We start from the raw sequence: 22,376 nt of genomic DNA, 5'->3' as shown, positions 1-22,376 counted from the left end.
TCATGTGTAAACAAACTCTCCAATGAGGCCTTCTAGCAATACATCACATTAACCACATTGCCCCAGGAGCTCCAAATTTCTGGATCTACCTTTTTTTCACAAAACAGAGAATTAATTTTATTAAGCAGCCACAGGCACAAACCAAGAACGTTTCAGTCACTCCATTAATAAAACACTCAGAAATAATACTTTTCACTAGCGTGTAAATGATCGTAATTTGTTTTTAAAGGTTTGCTTTCAAATTGTGCTGCTGTGTTCTTTAAAGGGATACTTCTCCCAAGAATGAAAATTCTGTCCCAGAATGTTCCAAACCTGTATACATTTCTTTGTTCTGCTGAACACACAGGAAGAAATTTTGAAGAATGTCCGATCTCACAGGTTTGGAACAATCTAAGTGCGAGTAAATGATGACAGAATTTTCATTTTTGGGCTGAAGTATCCCTTTAAGTTCCCGTTTTAGATGGCTGTTCTGGATGTTCAGGTAGAGAAGGTCAGACTGACGGATTAGCACCCAGCAGCTTCTGCCAGACCAGCAACCACCGTTCTGTTGGCTGTTTACTCATGCTGGCCTCCATCCATCATGCCAGCTCTTCTCCCATCATGCAGTGAAACCTGCTCTGGATATAAACAAAGATGGCTTGAATATTTATAAAGTCTACAGATCAGATGGCGTGGGGTTATTAATATAGCGTAAAAATAGTGAGAAAAAAATAGTAGTGGCTTATCCCACCTTAAAAGAATTAAAACGTGTTTCTATGGCATAGACTAAGTTAGCAGGGTGGCAGGGCCTAGCTTTAGGTTTTAATTTGCATCTCGTTCATGAAAAATGTGTAGAGCAGCTAGTCTGGTATCCCTAAAAACACAAACATGCTCATGTGGCAAACATTTGTCATACATCGCTGCTAATTTACCAGATATTAACCGCAAGCTTGTCACAAATAAAACATTTTAAGGGATGTGTTGTCTCAAATCACCGAAACTCCCTGAAGCCATCCGCATGTGGACCAATAATTTCTCTCTTTTGATGTTACGAGTTAACTGTCTCCCAAGAATTAACCTTCATTTGCGTTAAAATGAAAATGTATTTTGTTAAAGAACTCAAAGTGAGTAAGTGCGTTATAATAGCAAAGTCATGGTCTTTTATAGCACGCAAGTAATCTTCTTACCGGCTTATTAAAATCCTTTAAAATGGCAATATAGCTTTCCAGAGTATCCTACGACTGGGGTTGTTAAATGCTAATTGCGGTCTCTACAGCAAAACATAAATTCTTTGTCATCTGCTCACATTAAATGCAAATATACCACTGTTGTATCTCATTATAAAAGCATGCGTTCATTTCGCTATCGGTTTTGGTGTGTTTGTGTTGTGCCTTCAAGGCTATATCTCTTCTCCGAGACAATGAGTCTCCTGGGCAGGCGTTTGATTCAGGTTGCATTAGCTTTTCTCACTTCTTTTTGCCCGCAATTGGACACATCGGCGAAAGTGAGGAAGATACTTGTTGCTGTCAGGTTGAGCCACTGGCGAGACTAAGCTCTTCTCTTAGGGAGGGATGGATGACTGATTTGATTGTTGCTGTGAAAGCACAGCTGGGACCAGGCATGGAAGGACACCTTGATGTCAGTCTGCTTTATTTTGACCGTTCTTCTACCCGCCTGAGAGGACAACGGCACAGTGTGCCATGACGGATGCCAATGTCTCAGGGCTTTTGTGCCTTCTGATAAACATATTATAGAAGATAATCAGGACATGAGTCTGATGTCGTAGAGAAATGGTCATCTATATGTGACTTTTTCTGCAGTTGTATTTTCTATTAGCTTTGTATTTTAATCCACTGCTTTTTCTGTGTCTTTCCACATAGCGAGCATGACGTTGGAGAGGATGACATTTACGACTGCGTCCCCTGCGATGATGACGGTGACGACATCTACGAGGACATCATCAAGGTGGAGGTTAGACAGCCCATGGTGAGTAAGACGCCGCATGTGTGTGTGAGAGAGAGAGGATGGATGTCATTATCCCACAGCTGTGCGCGGGTTAACTTGCCATGCTTACATTTGCTGCTTTGCCTCCTCAATGCTGCAGATCAGATACATGCAGGTAAGTGTCGCGCTGTACCGCAGATTACTATCTTAAGCTCCTTCAAGTGCTCCTCTGTCCTTCCCTGTAAATGTGTATCGGCTCATACCTCTGAGACCCTTGTGCTTATATAAAGAACGCAACAACCCAAGGCAAGCATGTTTTTCGACCCATAAGTAGGCCAGCACTCGACTGTCATTCACAAGGTTCTGCACAGTTCTCGCCCCTTACATGTTTATTCATTGAAGAGTTCAAATAAAGAAAAATACTTCATCACTTGCTGACCCTTATGATGTTAGAATGTAACTGTAAACACAATATAATGCAATGTTTAAATCCTTTCTGCAGAATTTCACAGGTTGGCTGCACAGGACAAATAAAAATATATATAAATGATGAGATGATGTCACAGAAAAGTACACTTAAGATTGATTTTATAGCTGGACTGGCGTGATTTGTCTTGCTTTGCCTAGATATGATGAAGGAAAGGATGTGCCAGTGCTAATGTCCGCCTGTCTCTCGGATTGAGTTTAAAGTGCGTGCTGTCTCTCTGAGCGAGCTAATGTTAGGTTGTTTTAAACCATGAGGGAGGAAATCCCTCCCGCAGAGAGAGAAGACTGCTGGGTCCCGCCTTCGCACACACAAAATCACACTCGGAGGTGTATCTGCTGATGTGGGTTGGCACACACTTAGCCTCCTTTCGACTATTTTCTCGAATTATATCTTCTCAAACCATTATTGGCACGTCAGATGAGTTCCAGATTTGACCACAATCGCTCCCAAATGCTGATAAAAACACAACAGATAATGATGTCACAATTCCACATATGCCCCATTCGTCAGTGAAAGTCACAGATGTGTTTGCCTTTCCCAATACTGGCTGCTTTGTGCAATAGCGTTGCTAGGTGGCCGTTTGGACGGATCTATCCTGCTTTTCTAAGCCGTCTCTCTCTGTCTCGCTTGTTAACAAAGCCATTGTTTGTGATCTTAAATTTGGATGCAAGCAGATTTGGTTTGGCCTTGTGCACCGCCAGACCCAGATGTTCAAATGTGTGTTCTGATGTTCCTTCCAGTCCTGGTCTCCAGCTGGCGTGCCTTCTCCTCGCTTCAGCCTTATCACAACTCTCCCAAACAAGCTCACAAAACACCAAGGCCCAGTGATTACATTTAATGGAATGCATATTGCTCTATTAGATCATTTTCTGTTGTTATTGTTCTGTGAATTGGCCTCATTTTGCTTGAAAGTTCTCATCAAAACCACATTTGTGACTTTTCTATGGTTGCTTTTTGTGCCTTGCACTGGAGTTTATGTCATTTTGAATGAAAGAAAACACGTTTCAACTTTGTTTGTGTTGCTCTTGAAGTCCTATTGTGAAATATTCAATGTATCCCCTGTGTCTTCAATTGTTACAGTATGTGCTTTGGCTGTCCTGATTGTTACCTGAATTCCCTTGAATAAAAGTTTGGTGTCTTTCACAGGAGTGTAAAGGTGCTGGACTGGTATCTTAAGAAACAATACCAACAGCATCATGGTCTGTGTGTTTGTTTCCTCTTCCCATGATAGAAAATGGGCATGACGGAGGATGACAAGAGGAATTGCTGCTTGGTGGAGATTCAGGAGACTGAAGCAAAGTACTACAAGACACTGGAGGACATTGAGAAGGTGAGAGTCTAGTGAGTCTGTGCACTGGGGAGAGTGAAAGGCTTGGAACTGGGTCAGGTCTTTCTAGGGTTTACCATAAAGAGAGAGCAAACTCAGTTATAGACGCACAGAAAAAATGAGCCTTGGTGACACGAGTACATTAAAGTGAGTTCACCCAAAAAAGAAACTTCTGTCATCATTTCCTCACCCTCTTGTCATTTCAAACCTGTATGACTTCCTTCCGCAGAACACAAAGAAGATATTTTGAAGAATGTTGGTAACCGAACGAAGGCGGTACCCATTCTCTTCTACTGTATGGATGCAAAACTAATGCAAGCCGTTGTTCGGTTACCAACATTCTTTTAAAATATCTTCTTTTGTGTTCTGCAGAAGAAAGAAAGTCATACAGGTTTGAAATGACAAGAGGGTGAGGAAATGATGACAGAATTTTCTTTTTTGTGTGAACTCTTTAAGTCCCCTGCGGATTTATTACTGTATAAATTTAAGACCGAAACGTGTACTTTTTACAACCCAGTCAATTATAGATGAATAAAAGTCCCATCATACGTTTACCCAGTTTCACTCAGAAATATGTCACGTTATGGAAGTTAAGGATGTTGATTTATATTGACATCAAACAGCATAAAATTGTGTTCGTTCCATGTGAGTTTGTGTGTATGTTTTGCCCTCTGGACTGTGAGGTCAATCACAGGGCAGAAATGCCACAGACTGGCCACAAAGTGAGAAAATGTGTCAGCGCGAAAAATCAATACTGTTGGCACAACGCTCAATTGAACCTTCTGGGTATAACATGCACATACGCTTGTACGTACAAACCTTGATTGAATATGGGATGTTTAATGTGGTCCTGTACCCAATTGGTCTCTCACACACAACATGTGGAATTTGAGCCGTGTTGCCTAAGATTTTGTACTGTTATTAGACGTAAATAATCCCTGTCTGATGGAAACCGTAAGAGTCACGCAGACGCTTTGTATGTTGATCATCACTGAAAATGAAACCAAACGTGTTAATGCCGCCCTGAAATTCAACCTTCATTTTGCAGTGTAATAGAAACAAATGAATAGATGCTTTTGCCTGGATATCTCAGTTTATTTGGTTTGAACAGCCAGCCAGCAGCCGCGCTAAACAAACAACGTTTGACTTTTGTTTGTCAAAGACAATTACGGACCACGAGGAGCACGCGGTCTCGGTACAGCAGCGTGTGTTTGACTGTTAGCTTGAAGAATAACAGTGTAAGACTCATTATGCTTTGGCTTTGAAAACTTGTGAATTTATTATGTGTTATTACAATGCTGGGGTGTTCTTTTTGAGCTGCTGGGTATCTCTTTACTTCTGTTTTTTTTGTAGAATTACATGATCCCCCTGAAGCAAGTGTTAACTCCACAGGAGATGGAGGCTATATTTGTGAATTTAGAGGTGAGTGATCATTTGCTCTGCCTGCCTTTATAAACTATAGGACTTTTGATGGAAAAAAGACACACTGAGGGCATTACAAGCCAACAAAGTATAATTTACAGTATAACAAATAATAGAATTTTGATAAAAAAAAGTCTGCAAACAACTGTTTTTATTGCTTTGTTTATATAAATGATGCTTGGATGGATGTTGGTGATTCTTCATTTCCACAGGACATCATCAAGGTCCACTTCGCTCTGCTAAGAGCCATTGAAATATCCATGGTGAGCGGAGGCATTGGCCTGGGAAAAACCTTCTTGGACTTCAAGGAGAGGTCAGTACCTCTGTGAGGCACTTCATCACTGTCACTTCTGTTATAACATCTCGCAGTTCTGTCAACACCCTAAGCCTTTGTTAAACTAAACTGACCTCAAGTAAGAGAGGCAAAGTCAAGATCGCCACACATATGGCGTCTGCTGCGGTCACCCGCCCCGAAAAATCCATCACACCAGCGGGCCAGCTATTTTAAAAGAAATCCTCATCAGAGCTCACAAACCCCCAGGGCTTACAAAGAAAATAGACCTGTCTGTGGAAGTCTGCTGCTTTAGAGCTAAACGCTTCTTGTTTCGAGTGCTCTTTTTGTCTTCTGTATCAAAAATCAATAAGCAGATAATAGAGAATCAAGGGGAGGTGTGTTAGTTACTCCATCTGTAATAGTTGACAGATACCCTGGGGTTCTGATACAACTATAACACTATTTTATCAACAGTATATCTTTGAAAAATTTAGGATTTGGGTAGCCAGTATGTGGAGACTTTGTTTGCCTGTTTCTTATTTATTCTCATGTCCAAAGGGTCATTTTTAAAGAAAATCCATCCTTTTCTGTATTCATTTCAAGAGGAATAGGGGAGTGTCAAGCTGGAAAGACGTGGAGTAATAAGCAGGTTTTCATTTTGGGTACACTAATACATTGTATGCTTCACAAACCCAGAGAACAATTTTAAATACCATACCTGAAGCGCCCCGGGTCATTGCTCCATGACTGTCGCTGAATCAGCTCGGAGATATGCCATTTCCCTGCAGTCCTCTTGGTTTGAGAAACACTGGGGCTTGACTAAGTGACAGACCCTATAACAGTCAGCTTATTCTAGCCATGGTACACTACATTAGGCTTCGCATTAATAGGCATTACGGAGGTCCTCTGTATAAGTTTTCTGTTTGAGAATTCCGCTCCTGCTGTGCTCAGCACAATCGCTGTTTTATCCCAACTGGGACCTACTTAATAAAACCAAAGAGGTGTAACAAAAAATTATGACCTCACTGCAATTGGAGCGCGTGTGTCCTTAGGGATGAGAACTTTGGTCTGGTGTTCTGGTTTATTAAGCAGCCAGATGACCTTGCAGTAAGATCTTAAGAATTACCCTTGCAGCAGATTTTGGATTGGATGTCTGTAGAATGCAAGGGTAACAAAAACTCTTCTTGTTTTACATATACATTACAAGAAATTAAACATTGGACATACTCCACTTATTGCAGCAATTTAACATGCAAATAGTGGTCTATGAGGAATTTTCCAGTATAAATGACCTAATATACAGCTATGGAAAAAATAAAGAGAATAAAGAATTTTCATTCAATCAGCATTTCTAGATGTGTTGTGGACATGCCAGTCCAGTGTCTGTTGAATTTTAAGAAAATCAATCCTCAGGATTGACACAAATGACAAGACACATGAAAACTGATAAAAATCAAGGTTAATATATAATTAAAAAAGAAAGTCCTTCACAAAAGCTGGGAGCCGAAAAGTTGGTTTAATAAGAGTTTGCACAAGTGAATGTGCGGTCTGACTTCTTTATTTATATATTTACCGTCCTTGACCAGCACATGGTTTGCTCCTATACATTTTAAAAATCAAGGTTATCCAAAAAAAACATTTTTCAACTTTTCCTAAATACATGTACAAATATTACTGTTGTATTGCTTAAAAGTGAATAACTTTTTTCTTTGCAGTATTTGAGGTCTCAAAAAATACAGAGCATCTTTTCTGTTATTTTGACCTGTTTCTCCAGTGTTCATTTTCTGAAAATAAATGGAAACAGAAACAATCATTTTATTTAAATTTGGGAGAAATATTGTTAGTACTGTAGCTCACAGAATAAAACAAAACTAATAATTTTACATAAACACATACCTATAAATAGTCAATTCCGAAAAACTGAAAAAGGTCTTTGAAATGGTCTCTTTTTTCCACTGCTGTATATATTAAACATACTCTTATGTTGTAGCTGTGAAATATTATATTTTTCCACAAAATAAATTTGATTGATAATTATGATTCCTTTTTTTGTACTTAATTATGCACATTAGTAAGAAAATACACAATATTTTTTATTTACCTCAGTTCACTGCAGCTCCAATAATTATTCAATTATTTTAAAACATAAGGGAGAGAATATAATCAAATATTTTGTCTTAGGGGTTGCCACTTTCAATGGAGATTTCAGTGTTGCCTGAAACTTGTGATAGAGAGATATTAGCGTGTATTTATGGTATAAAATTACAATGGTAATGATCACTCAGAGTGGCATTTAATGAAGACAACCGCATAAATAAGATTAGTTCAAAATAGAGAAATCGAGTGAAATAATCACTCCTGACAGCTGGCGGTTTAGTTCATCATCCTTTACCAGACAGAAAACTTATAAAAAAGTCCACAGATTGACAGAAGAGCGAATTAATAACACTAAGTTAGCTTTGTTTCTCATTTTAAAGTCATTATATGCTTTTAATCGCTTGTTCTTCTTAATGCACATTAAAGACGACATTGTTTCTCTTTAATCTTCTTCTCTGCTTATAAGACCTCTAATTTAACCTCCACTTGAGTGCTTCCATAGATATCTTCTTATCTCTCGGGTGGGTAAATGACTTCTCCCAATGAGAAGTGTCGTAAAGGCACTGATGGGAGTTGTGAGAGTTTGTTTTGCATTAGACTCAGTACCACAGCTGTGGAGGACCGGAGCATTTGCATTCACACAGGGAGGGCTGATCTCTGCATTACTTTGCTGTAGGTAATGATAATCACAAGTTCAGTTTCGGTAATGACTGCACGGCTCGGCAGACTCTCTGTTCTGTCAGACCCAACCCCCATTTGGAGTCCAAAGAAAACTCGCATTAGCTTAAGCAACATTAGGCTGAACTCCGTTACTCCGTGTTTATACGCTATTTGCAGTGATCGAATTTGTTTAAGTTGGTGACAGGGATCGATGGGCTCCATAAAAAGAAAGGCAAAGAATAGAGATGGAGGAGGCAGTCCTATTGTTTCCATTTGTCAGTTTGCATAGGTAATTGGCCCATTACAAGGCTCTTCCCCGAGCCCAGCGGGCAGCATCACGCAGAGCAAGCGTGACAGCACCGCCTCTCTCGCCCGCGCTCTTTTGTTTATGTAATTCTGAGCCTGTCACCTCATTGAGCTAGTCTTCCGTGGGCGCTCGCCCTAATGTGCACTTTGGCACGACACAGCAGCAGTGCGGCCCCATTCCAACACACAAGGCCACAGGGTCTTATTACTGAGATCATGTCATATTTATGCTTTTTTAATATCTTTCTTCACCTGTCTGACTGGCAGCTTGCCTGTACTGTCTATCACCATCCATATGTCTTTTCTTTTGTATCAGTTCTCTCTTAATTAGCTGACCCAGAGGAACATTTTATTGCTCAGGGGTTCTTTCTTCATTTAGAATACTTAATAGACATATTAGTTATGTTTCATTTAAGTGCCAATGATGTATATGCCAATGAAACACATTGTGTGTGCCAACATTTAAGGTGTTTGTCTTAAAATGTTTGGGAGAAGTTAAAATAGATGCAACTATACAATCTGTGCATAGAGCTTTTCACGTGAATGGCCTAGTTGTAGTTGCATAGTTGTGATTTTTGGAAAATTTTCATTATTCAAATTTCTGACTTTGCAGACTTTGGTGTCTTGGCAAATTTGAGCCAAAAATTGGCTCTACATTGGGTCTTCTTTACACTTGAAGACACATTAGATCATCTACAGTATGAATTACATTTAGAAAGCTATACTTAATAGATATAATAGTTTTATATAATATAATATACTTTTGATGAACATAAAATATAGCTAAATATGAAATGAATATAAATATAGCTTGTATACTGTATAAGTAATATAAGCAATTAAATGTATAGGAAACATAGCTGTGTATATATAGCTATATTTATATAATGCTATATTTAATATGCATGACATTTTTTTTACTGTCTATGAGAAACAATTGAGACATTAATGATTTGTCATTTGTGCAATTTCAAACTGTAGTCCACACAAACTTTTATTCAGTTTAAAAGTGGAAAGACATCACGAGAGAGAGAGAGTGTCATGATGTGTGAGGGAAGAACCCAAATGCAGGCAGCAGTTCAGGGGTTAACAGATATACACTCACCTAAAGGATTATTAGGAACACCATACTAATACGGTGTTTGACCCCCTTTCGCCTTCAGAACTGCCTTAATTCTACGTGGCATTGATTCAACAAGGTGCTGAAAGCATTCTTTAGAAATGTTGGCCCATATTGATAGGATAGCATCTTGCAGTTGATGGAGATTTGTGGGATGCACATCCAGGGCACGAAGCTCCCGTTCCACCACATCCCAAAGATGTTCTATCGGGTTGAGATCTGGTGACTGTGGGGGCCATTCTAGTACAGTGAACTCATTGTCATGTTCAAGAAACCAATTTGAAATGATTCGAGCTTTGTGACATGGTGCATTATCCTGCTGGAAGTAGCCATTAGAGGATGGGTACATGGTGGTCATAAAGGGATGGACATGGTCAGAAACAATGCTCAGGTAGGCCGTGGCATTTAAACGATGCCCAATTGGCACTAAGGGGCCTAAAGTGTGCCAAGAAAACATCCCCCACACCATTACACCACCACCACCAGCCTGCACAGTGGTAACAAGGCATGATGGATCCATGTTCTCATTCTGTTTACGCCAAATTCTGACTCTACCATTTGAATGTCTCAACAGAAATCGAGACTCATCAGACCAGGCAACATTTTTCCAGTCTTCAACTGTCCAATTTTGGTGAGCTCGTGCAAATTGTAGCCTCTTTTTCCTATTTGTAGTGGAGATGAGTGGTACCCGGTGGGGTCTTCTGCTGTTGTAGCCCATCTGCCTCAAGGTTGTGCGTGTTGTGGCTTCACAAATGCTTTGCTGCATACCTCGGTTGTAACGAGTGGTTATTTCAGTCAAAGTTGCTCTTCTATCAGCTTGAATCAGTCGGCCCATTCTCCTCTGACCTCTAGCATCAACAAGGCATTTTCGCCCACAGGACTGCCGCATACTGGATGTTTTTCCCTTTTCACACCATTCTTTGTAAACCCTAGAAATGGTTGTGCGTGAAAATCCCAGTAACTGAGCAGATTGTGAAATACTCAGACCGGCCCGTCTGGCACCAACAACCATGCCACGCTCAAAATTGCTTAAATCACCTTTCTTTCCCATTCTGACATTCAGTTTGGAGTTCAGGAGATTGTCTTGACCAGGACCACACCCCTAAATGCATTGAAGCAACTGCCATGTGATTGGTTGATTAGATAATTGCATTAATGAGAAATTGAACAGGTGTTCCTAATAATCCTTTAGGTGAGTGTATATATTTAATGACAAAAAACAAAGGTACAAAACAAGAAACAAGAAAACAAGATAACAGGAAGCAGACAGGACGTAGACTAACTAAGACTAGACTAAAATAAACAACACTAGACAAAAGCTAAACTAAAGACTTACTAAACTCGACTTGACAGGGGTTTTCACAGGAACACAGCAAACACGGGCTACATGAAATACACTCGACGACACCATATACAACGTAATACACGAGCACAGGACAAAGAAACATGAGGGTATATATAGGAAAGACAAACGAGGGATAACGAGCTAGGGCAGGTGGGAAACATTAGACACGGAAGGAAAGCAATACATGAAACGAGAGAGGCGGGGCCAATGACAAGACACTGGAGAGAACGCATATTATTGTCAAAAGGACAATAATATGTTTCTCTCCACACATAACCAAAGACTTTGTCATGGCTCTGCCTCAGGACCAGGAAATCCAAGACTAAAAGAAGCAGAACCATGACAGAGAGAGGGCGAAAAGCTTTTCATTTTCTCATAATAAAATCTGACAGATTATATTTACATTTGGTGACATTAAGCATGAAACAAGGCTGAGTATTTTTGGCAAATTATTCATTTCATTAGGGCAGGACTGCGTCACGCGCCTTTGCAATGCTTCATCCGATTGGCATGTTTCTCCTTTTCATTATAGTGTGCATGCTTCCTCTCTCTCTTTCCGCTCAACAAAGAGAGAAATGGCCAGGGGATTTGGCCGTTGTGCGCCTGCTGTATTCCACACCTCCATCCATCGCTCCAAAAGCCCAGCTGCCTTTAATTAATTTAGTTATCTCCTCTTGTAAGTCCATGTGACCTTTTGCGGTGGTGCAGTCCATATAATGAAATAATGGAGAAGCTTTCAGGACCATTGATGCTGTGAAGGGCATATCGAACAACGAAAATACCATCCTGTTTCACGGCAAACCATCGAGCCGCTTTTAAGGAGCCACAACTTTAGAGGGAGGCCAGACTGGGATAGAGGTGCTTTAAAAGTCAATAAACTCTCAACGTTGCAGTCAGCCATTTTTTGAAGAGTCATTTCCCACCTAATTTGCACGATACACAAGTGCGGAATTGCAAAGGGACATTATTAGTTGGGTTGTGTTGAGAGTGAGGTTGTGTTAAAGTGGAGGTGAGGGGTCTTCAGTGCTGCGTGTCAGAGACTATTACTTCTCTCGCCGTCCTGTCACTTCCACTTTTTCTCAACACCCTGGTCCTTTCAGATGGATACAGATGGAAGCTGGAAGTAGAGCATCTATACCGAATTGTATTTTCTGTGAAATAACATGCATGACGGCTTTACCATAATGAGAAAGCCGGTGTGGCGGGCGATAGTGCTGGAAACAGATGATTTCAAAAAGCACGTGTTTACACACTAAAAGGCTTTTTACCTCAACCCCAAGCTTTTTTCTTTCCTTCTTCATCACATCCCAACCTCATAGTCTAAAGTGCCAGGAGAGGAGGAAAGCAGGCAGAACTTCTGAGGAAGAGGCTGAATAGCCTGGACTCTTTTGTTGTTGCAGTTGTCGGAACGTTGCATGTCTAAAACCGTCTGGCTTCCCAAAGCCAAAGAGGCAGGAGCAACACGAACGGGAACATTTCTTTTTAATTTAACACCTCTTTCTCAACTCTGCCTTTGGGTAAATTAACACGAATCCGATTTCAGAGTCAGTCACCAGAATTAGCTTCGTAAAGACCGTCTTTCTTAAGGGTCGGTTACTGATGTGCATTGCTTCTGGTTGTTAACTTGTTTCTACTTCGATTGCATTTAGATGAATGGGTCATTAAAGGGTCAGTAATGATCTTCATTGAACACTAATGTGTGCTGTGTTTAAAACTCGAAATAAAAGATCGCACGCGGTCTACCTCATCAGATCTGCTCTGTTGATTCAAAACAAACCAACTTAAGTTTGATTGATAGTAATTGGAGTGCACAATAAAAAAACATGATTAAAAAAAACTCTTCAATTGGATATAAATTCCACCTATTTTAATATGTAATATTAATATTGTTTATTAGCAAACAATTGCAATTATAATTGGATTCATACTAGGGCTGGGCGATATGGCAAAAAAGTAAACTCGATAGTTTTTTTCTATATTGATCGATAACGATCAATTCAATTAATTCAATTCAATTAAATGAAATGCACTGTTGCAACACAGAGGATATAAGGCCATAAACAACATGTACCAGTTCATTCAGTCTCATTTTGACTCAATTGACTCGTTAAGTAAAGGGAGTGTTCATTCAGTACATTCAACCAATGAAAGGGCTCCGTTACTGCGTACATTCGAACGCTATTGGCTCAGCACCTGCGCACATACATAACGCTGCAATAATGTCTTGCTCAAGTAGTGGGATTCATTCAATGCATTCAGTGAACCTTAGTCTTTCAAAAAGACATCTCACATAAACTGTAGTACATTTCTTTAATCATGCAAGCATCTTACATACAAGGTTCAATATTTTAATCTCACTTCATTACATCTCTGATCTGTACAGGGCAGCGCTGGTTTGTTTCATATGCACCAGCTCATGTTAGCAGATATTGTTAACGATGGATATAAAAACGTTTGTGCTTGAGTTTCGAAGTAACTCGCTTGCAATTGCACCTCAAGTTTGTTTTGTTTAACCGGCGATTGCAAAAAAAATAAGACACTTGATAAACCGCGTGATGACAACTCGAGGTTAGTTTCACCTTTGTTTCCGCTTCCAGTAATGTTTTCCTCCTCATGTTGAGTTTTCTTTGCCAAGTGCAGTATGAGATGGACGTTGTACTTTGACGCGCATGATAAAAGCTGCACGCTGACTGACTGTTGTTGCGTTTATTTCTGCGTTCTGTTAGACTGTAAGATTAATCCATATCGAGTCAAAATTCCATTAGTTTATCATCGTTTTTGAAATGCATTCTATCGCGATTCGATATGATATCTTTTATCGGCACAGCCCTAATTCATACTATATGTATTTAAATAAACATAAACTTGCTGTGGTTCTATTAAAATACATATTTCTAATAAAAAATATTGCAAATACTGCTGCATTGCGGCCTCTTCTTGATTTACGTGAAAGTTCTTGTTCCATTATTTCTGTATCATTTCAGGTGTCCTACATAGAGCATCGTCTCTTCCCCGCAGCCCTTTTTATGAGACACCTGAAACATTTAATCTGGAAATTGCCTTGTAAAAAAGACCTTCATGTTCAATTATGTCTGTGACATCTGTTATTACAGCTAATTCCCGACACCTGCCCCTGCATTTTCAATATGCCGTTGAATGTGCCTATTGGCTCATAACTGATCAGGGCCGTCATTAATCTCCATCACTCCGTTTCCACGAGGAACCAAGATGTCTCTCTTGTTCCAGATTAGCCTTTAATCAGGCCTGCTTAGCCCAAGGGCACTGAGACCCAGACGGAGAGCGGAGCAGCAGGGGAGCCCCTTTACTACTACAAGGGGAAATTCGGACGGCACTTTTTAGTTCGATGATGTTACCCTTGCTGATACAGTAGCGGTGTATGGCTCACATACTGTACAGTATCAGCATATGAATCGCTGAAGAGAGGCTTGGGTTTGCTTTTGGAACATATGTCCTGAATGGCAGTCCAGTAGTTCACTTCAGAGAGCACACTTAATGAGCTGCATTTGAGTTCATCCTCATCCCTTCACTCGTTAGAGCACATCCAGATGTGTTTCTCCCTCATTAGTGGACGATCCAGTTTGGATTTAGATCTGCTTTATCTTACTTTGGTCAGACCACTTTTCTTGTCTTGGTTTTATCTTAATGTACTGGACACTTGTGTAGGATTACAAGCTTTAGTGAGCTTCACGCATATGATCAAGGACCATTAAAAGCAATGATTATATTTCATAAAGTGGACTTGGCTTAAGCAAAACCACAATTAAGAGCATGGCAAGCCAAGAGTATCCCAGGGTTTGAGCTTGCCAACTGTGCCAGTGTCCTACTTAATTCAGAGGCAAAAATCTGTGCCACACGTGGTGCTATGTTCTAGGCAAGATGACTTTGAACAGCTTCCAGAATGTGTCATGCACTGACAGGAGTGCATTGTGAAATCAAATAAATGTGTTTTGATGTTCTCGATGGCTTGAATAAACACGGTCCAGAATCCATTACATGCTTCACTAAAGATACATTTAATGTAGACTGTAAAAACAGATTTTGCTCCAGTTTAAAAAAAGTATGTAGTGCTGCTTTTTACCACTTGTAGACAAATATTTACAGCCACTGGAAAGATAAGAGACCATTCCAAATTTTCATTTAATCAGCATTTCTAGATGTATTGTGACCGTTCCAGTCCAGTGTCTGTTGAATTTCGACAAAATTAAACCTCAGGAGTGACATAAAGTCATCCAACAGCAATGTGAAAGACTGACCGCATGACAAGACACATGAAAACTTTGATAAAAATCAAGGTTATCACAATTTGTTTTTACTTTTCATAAATACGTGTACAAATATTGTTGTATTGCTTAAAAGTGAATATGAACTTGTTTTCTTTGCAGTATTTGAGGTCTGAAAAAATACAGAGCATCTTTTCTGTTATTTTGACCTGTTTCTCCAGTATTCATTTTCTCCAAATAAATTCAAATAGGAACAATATGTTTATTTAAAATTTGGGAGAAATATTGTTAGCAGTTCACAAAAAACTAATAATTTTACCTAAACACATGGTCTCTTATTTTTTCTGTGTCTGTTTATACATATTTACAGTATATCCATATTTGTCTCTAAAAAAATTATGTTAATATATCTCTGCGGTCCTTCTGAAACCTTGTCTCTCCATATTTTGTGATTTCTATTTTTTGCGATAGATCATTATTATATTTGTATGGTATGGTATGGTCACTGATCTATATAAATGACTGGATTGCGCCTAGAACGCTAAACCAGCGGCAGGAGGTGAAGCCACCGGAAGCGATCGCGCCGCCATCTTGGTATGCCCAAATGACAGAGAGCGCCATTGACTTAGTCAAAATGACAATCTAAAATAACCTGTTTTTCAGCTTATTAGGCGCATCATACATTTTTAGTTCGCATGTGTGTTTAAATTAATTGTTACTTCTGATGTTTTTCCAATGTTTATGTTTATTTTGGGTAGAATAGAGACATAGAAATCAATGTATAGAAGGTGAGTGTGTATTGCACACTGTTGAAATGGCACATGTGTAAATGTTTAGAAATAAAACTTCATGACTTAAAGAACATATACACCCTTTTTTTATCTGCATTTAGATTTCAGAATAAGCACATTTGTCATATGTTGAGGTGTACGCTACTGTAATGAAACTGAATGTTAACTCACTCTATATCTAATAAGAAGGTAAAATTCCAGACTTTAAATAATTAACCATTTACATGCTTAAGAAATTTGCGTAGTAAGAATGTACTTTGCGACTTAAGATATAAAAACGGGGACTGGTAAGTTACTGTTTTATCATTAATATGTGACAACTCCCTATTAATTGAATAGAACGTTTGGGCATACCAACATGGCGGCGCGGTAGCTTCAGTGCAATGATGCAATCCAGTCATTTATAAGATCGGTGGGTATGGTATGGTTTTGCAAAAATCTAACCAATAAAATGTATTAGAAAAAGTCCTTGTCGACTTTGACAACACAGTACCTAATTATTTAAAAAGTAAAGTGTTTTTTACATTTTCTGAAAATTCGTCTGAGGTTTCAGAAGGACAGCCATGATTTAGAACCAGCGTATTTACTAGGAATGGGAACATAAATGATTGATTTTGAAGAACCAATTGTATTTTTACCAGCTGTTCAACAGAACAATGTAATTTTAATTGTGATTTTTGTTTTCATTTGTTTAATTATTGTTTGTGATGGTACTAAATGTAGTCGTGTTTGGGTAATGCTGTTCTCTCTTCTGTAGACTGCTGATTTATGGCCAGTACTGCAGCCATATAGAGAACGCTCAGAAGACACTGGAGGAGCTGATCGTCACACGGGAAGACGTCAAGTGTAAAGTGGAGGCAAGCACTTAACATGATCAAAGCCCTTGTCTGATGTCAAATGATACACCGATGCTATTAGCTCAATCAGAAGTAGTGCCTGGGTTTTGTAAAGGCGGCATATTGCTATGCATTTTTGATTTGAAGTTTTATGCGTCTGTGGTATCTTCCATTAATCCTAATGTGTCGAAAGCTATAAACATGTCAACTGTTTAATTAACTATCACTAACTTGCTAAGATTCTTATACTGTTGCTCTTACCCCTTTGTTGTGCTGGGAAAGAAATGTTATGAATTGCAAATCTCAAAATGTAATGTGTGAATCAAGTAGACGTTCACTTATATGGTTGAAATTCGTCATTCTCAAAATCTACTAAAATTAGGGATGGGTATCGTTAAGATTTTATCGATATCGATACCGGTACTTATCAATACTGTTATCGATACTACACTCTATAATTTGATGCAAAAACACAGATTGTGACAAGATGTTAAACATTTTAAGTTTCTTTATTACAGCTGAGCTTTAGAACTGCAGTTTACAAATACTTCTGAGCAAACAGAAAATGCCACATAACAAAACGTGTGTGTGTTCCTTAGCATACCACTTACGGCACTTAGCATGTGCATAGGAGCACATCATAATGTAATTCAACATATTTACTTTACATCTCTATGGTTATTTGGCTGGTAGACCGTATTTCTTTTTTCCTTTCTGGTTTTAGGTCTACATAAATTTTAGTACTATTAGTATAATAAAGTAATGTTTTTTTAATTATATGTACTATTTTTTATAATTTTACTAGCACATTTACTTCAATTTACTAAAGTAAGTAAATATACTCCGTGGCCGAATTATTAAAAACAATGTTATAACTTGTTCTCAAATAAAGGACTTTTATTTGAACGGGTTTCCGCAAAGGGAAGCTTCCTCGTTGTGAAACGCGGACGCTGAAAGGTCCACAAGCGCAACCATGCCACTCTTTCACTCATAAACACGATCAGATTGCAAAAACATCGCGGAAATCATATGGCCCTAGATATCACACATACGTCGAGCAAACTGCGGCCATTCGGACATCATTCAGGGATGGAAAATGACAGGCAGCAGCCTCTAATTCGCCGTTTAACACCCGAATACACAGAGATAAAACAACGCAAGTATCGATAACAGTATCGTTTGTCATGAAGTTGATCGATACTCTGGTATCGACCCAATTATGTACCGGTTCTCGGTCCCCGACCCAATTATGTACCGGTTCTCGGTCCCCATCCCTAACCAAAAAAACACATTCCTCGCTGTTACACTGGAACTATATTATGTCATCAGCCAGTATAAAGTGCTAAGGCAGGAGCGCAGCCTCAAAGGAAACTCTTTTAACAGCTCTTTCTCACAAAAACCGTTCCTGTGGTCAGCATCCTCCCACTGCACACTGCTGTTGACAGTTCTGGGACATGAACTAATTTCGCTCTCCGTAATGCTGCTCGGGACGCAAAGGAGGACTCGTTTTTTTGTGGGTGACAGTCAGAGGTGGTGTGGGCTTTAATGACTCCAGAAATAAAGAACGGCGAGGGAGAAAGTTAGTCAGCCGTTATTCCCAGCAGGATTAGAGGAGATTACAGATAAAATCGTAGCGATCGCAATTGTGTACATGCTTGCTGTCTGATTCACACAATTATCGCCCGCAGGAGAAGGGCTCGGTAATCAAGCTCAGCGCATTCGGGCCGCGGTCACGAGACCTCTTGTGTGAGACGAGAGGCTCTCAGGGCGGATTAGCTTGACGTGTCTCATCAGGAGGGACGTGGAGTCGGTGATAGTCACAGAGAGGAATGAACCTCTTTCTTAGTCGCTTCTGAATGTCAAGCGTGACAGTTGAGTAACTCGTTCATCCTCGCGTGCATGTAGCACCAGAACGGGGAGATTAAAAATGAAGGGATTAACACACAAAATCAAGACTACAAATCCACAGCACGGAATAAAGTCAATCCATTTTTAAAGATAATGTACTGTAGTACAGTCTCAGTTTAAAGACGACATAAAAATATAATTAAATGCTTTTTAATAAATGTTCCTGGTTTTATTGTGTTTGATTCATCAGTGTATAGACCGTTTCATCGGACGCGGCCACGCCTGACCCCCTGTTAACTTCCGGTTTGGGTTTGGCTAGTGTGTAATAATATAAGTATTTATATTTTATTTAATTTATGTTAAGATTAATTTGTATTATTATTTTATTGTATAATAATTGTATTAAATAAACGATTTGTTTAATTTTGTTGTATGTTCATTTTATTAAAGAAACAATTTGTTGAATGGGTCCTGTAGTTTTGACGCATTTAAAGAAACCGTATGGTACATTGACATCTAGCGGTTGAGTTTGGTATCGCAGTCTGAATTCAAAATATTGGAGAGACAAGTTTAGCCATTTACGGTTCTCGGCTTCTTTTGCTTGTTATCAGAAATAATCTACAGGCACTTTATTGTTTGTGAATGTGTACCGGAAGTTCAGTTGGGGTCACACAAGTGCGCATGCGCAGTAACTTTTGTTTATATTGTTAAGACGAAATCGTCTATACTATTCTAAAAAAAAACTTTTTTTTTCAGTTCCTATCCATATGTTCTCTGTTTCTTAATCTAATAGCATCGTTTTCTTTATTGTAGTCTTTTTTTTGCTTATTTATTCTCACATAAGACATCTTTTGTTGTTTTGCATGTACACAATTTGGCTTTTTACAAAATGCTGACCTGTTGCATTAATCCTCTACCACAGGAGTGTACCATGAAGGTCCAGGAGGGCAAGTTCAAGCTTCAGGATCTCCTGGTGGTTCCTATGCAGAGGGTCCTCAAATATCACCTTCTGCTTAAGGTGAGAACCACTCCACAAACGTGCTTCATCACTACCATTGCTATGAATTTAGCTACTGTTCACAGAGAGTGGTTATTCAAGGGTTACTCGTTCAGATTTGTGAATTGACAATCTTGTTAAACTTCAGTTTATTCCGATTTAAAGTCTGAAAGCAGCAGAAAGCCCTCTCAATCCCATAAAACATTCAGATCGTTTTACCTCACCCGAGCATCAACAAGACCCATGTGGCCGCCCAATCTGGCCAGCCGCTGCTAATAGACATCATGTATTAAACAAGACACCCTGCATGATACAAACCATCATTAATTCACAACAGACATGAATAATGAATGCAGAGAGGAATAGTGGGACGTGGGACGGATGGCACGATACAGCAGAGAGGAAAGCGTGTTTGAGTGGGCTGGGGGGGGGGTTGTTGCAGACCGGGTTCTCCGGTTTTCTTGAGCCTCCGGATACTGTGACACTGTTTAAATCAGCCATGCCTAAATCATATTATCCGCACCCCATTTCACCCCTCCCACAGCTTCATGCCACTCAAACCCAGGGGATGTTGTGCTGTGGGTTTGTTGCCTTTGTGTTTTCTTAGATATTTATTGAAAATGTCATAGTGTAGATACACAGACACTTGACTTGTGTGGCATGTGTTTCAGGCATGTCGTTGTGTGTGTGTAATTTAAAGGGGTCATATGGCGCAAATGCGTATTTTTCTGTGTCTTTGGTGTGTTATAAGTTGCCCATGCATGTATTAGACACGTAAAATTGCACAAATTAACGTGTCGGAACAAAAGATGCATTCTATCTAAAAGCAAATGCTCACCCAGACCTGCCTGAAACGCCTCGTGTGACCACACCCCCACAAATCTACGTCAGTTCGTGGATATGACCGCCCAAATGTTTACACAAGTAAGGTGGGCGTACCTGTCAGTACAATTGCTTTGGAACCTGATGTTCCAAATATGGTAAGAGGCATTACATTTCCACCACACGCTTGCAGTATTCCACCAATCACTACGCACTGCTTAACTGGCCAATCATAGCACACCTCGCTTTTCAGAGCCATGAGCTTTGTAAAAAATCTGCGCGTTTCAGAGAGATACAAACATGCCAGTCTGTGTAAAATACAGCGTTTTTTTAACCTTAAGTCGTGTATACTAACGATAACATTCGTTTTAGCCGTGTCATATGACCCCTTAAATTTTTTCCAGAAGTATGTTGATATGATGATGTTGAGGTGTTGTATTGTTGTTGTTTGTTTAATTTTGTAAATTGCACTCTAGGGATCTCGAATGGATCTTCCTGAAAGGATTATTTTCAGCTTCAGTTCTTTGCAAAACGGTTGTTTCCTTCCCATCATTGTTTGTTAGCACGTCTACTTCGGTTGAATATATTCACTTCAGAAACTCCCAAATCCCCTTTGAAATTAGGAAAGTTTAGTTAGTTCTGCCCAAAATGAAATCCAAATGTGCAACCAGTAAATATATGTAATGGAAAAGTATACTGGATTGGAAATTCTTTCTTAGTGATGTTAGTCACTTCCAGCTGTCTGAATGAGTGTGTGTTTGACACGCCGTCATGTTGTCTGTTCACAGGATTTAGTGAGTTACTCTATGAACCGGCCGGAGAGACAGCAGCTAAAGGAGGCACTGGATGCCATGCAGGTGTGACCACTAATATAAACAGCTTGATTTGGCCCACAACAGCTGGTTTATAATATTATCATCCCTAACAGATGCATGATTGAGATATGTGTTATGATCTCTGCTAGTCTGTGTTTTAGGGGCTTGAAGTTGTATTTTCTCTTGTTTTTGAAGGACCTGTCCATGTACATCAACGAAGTGAAAAGAGACAACGAAACGTTAAAGAAAATAAGCGAATTTCAGAGCTCTATAGATAATCTGGTAAGTGACTGACAAATGTATACATGTAAAGTGGTTTGATGTCACGTTTTGCATTTAAAATAGGAAAATTGAATCTGTTGTAATTATTATAATAATGGCCAGTGTCCCGTGATAGACGCATGTGAGAAAGAAGGGCGCTTTTTAAATGAAGACAGTTAATGATGTTGAGTTCAGCTGTCTGTTCATAATTTGTGTGTCTGCTTGAGTAACAAAAGTTAATTGTGTTTGTCTTGCTCAGTTAGGATATATAATATTTTTGTTTTGGTATTATTTGGGGAATATATTTGAAATCACAGCTGGAAAATAGGATCAAACACAGAGCTTGAGATGATTAATTGTTTATATACTTTATACCCAGTAATTATTATAATGACATCTCTCTCTCTTTCTATATATATATATATATAAATAATTAAAAATATAATCTCGTGATTGATGTGCCTTTTAGGCCTGCCAAATAAAAGAATGCATGTAAATGTTCCTGTTACGTGATATGCAATTATTACATAAATATTTAATTGTCTACTATCAATTTTTGCATTGATTGGAAAAAGGTTTTCAGTCAGGTTTATCAAGCCAACCTTTGTACAAATATATAACCTGCACTGCACATATGTGGATTGCAGGTTTGACTTCTATACTGTTTCACATGATAGTGCTTGTTTCTCCAGGCCGATTCCTCTTTATCCCCAAACATTTCGTTATTTACAAGCCCCTACCTGCCCCTTCACTGTCACTTTTGTTGTGTAAAATAAATCCTGAAAGCCTCCAGGCCGGGAACAC

General features: G+C 39.2%; 1 protein-coding gene across 9 annotated transcripts in view; it reads left to right on the top strand.

The window, feature by feature from the left end:
* vav2 (vav 2 guanine nucleotide exchange factor) overlaps window positions 1–22,376 on the top strand; it is a 146,241-nt gene that overhangs the window by 115,121 nt on the left and 8,744 nt on the right. For 5 of the 9 annotated variants that reach the window (XM_057360645.1, XM_057360643.1, XM_057360642.1 and 2 more), the window contains exons 5-13: window positions 1,860–1,965; window positions 2,084–2,098; window positions 3,642–3,740; window positions 5,091–5,159; window positions 5,372–5,472; window positions 16,751–16,850; window positions 19,600–19,695; window positions 21,285–21,353; window positions 21,507–21,593. In XM_057360645.1, coding sequence (XP_057216628.1) covers window positions 1,860–1,965; window positions 2,084–2,098; window positions 3,642–3,740; window positions 5,091–5,159; window positions 5,372–5,472; window positions 16,751–16,850; window positions 19,600–19,695; window positions 21,285–21,353; window positions 21,507–21,593 — 742 coding nt within the window. The remainder of the gene's footprint in view (window positions 1–1,859; window positions 1,966–2,083; window positions 2,099–3,641; window positions 3,741–5,090; window positions 5,160–5,371; window positions 5,473–16,750; window positions 16,851–19,599; window positions 19,696–21,284; window positions 21,354–21,506; window positions 21,594–22,376) is intronic. The other 4 variants (XM_057360650.1, XM_057360649.1, XM_057360647.1 and 1 more) reach the window with 1 other exon arrangement.

This window comes from Triplophysa rosa, linkage group LG19 (assembly GCF_024868665.1).
Source record: "Triplophysa rosa linkage group LG19, Trosa_1v2, whole genome shotgun sequence".
Taxonomy (NCBI): Eukaryota; Metazoa; Chordata; class Actinopteri; order Cypriniformes; family Nemacheilidae; genus Triplophysa; species Triplophysa rosa.
Note: the sequence above shows the minus strand (reverse complement) of the source record. Positions and strands in the feature narration are given on the sequence as shown.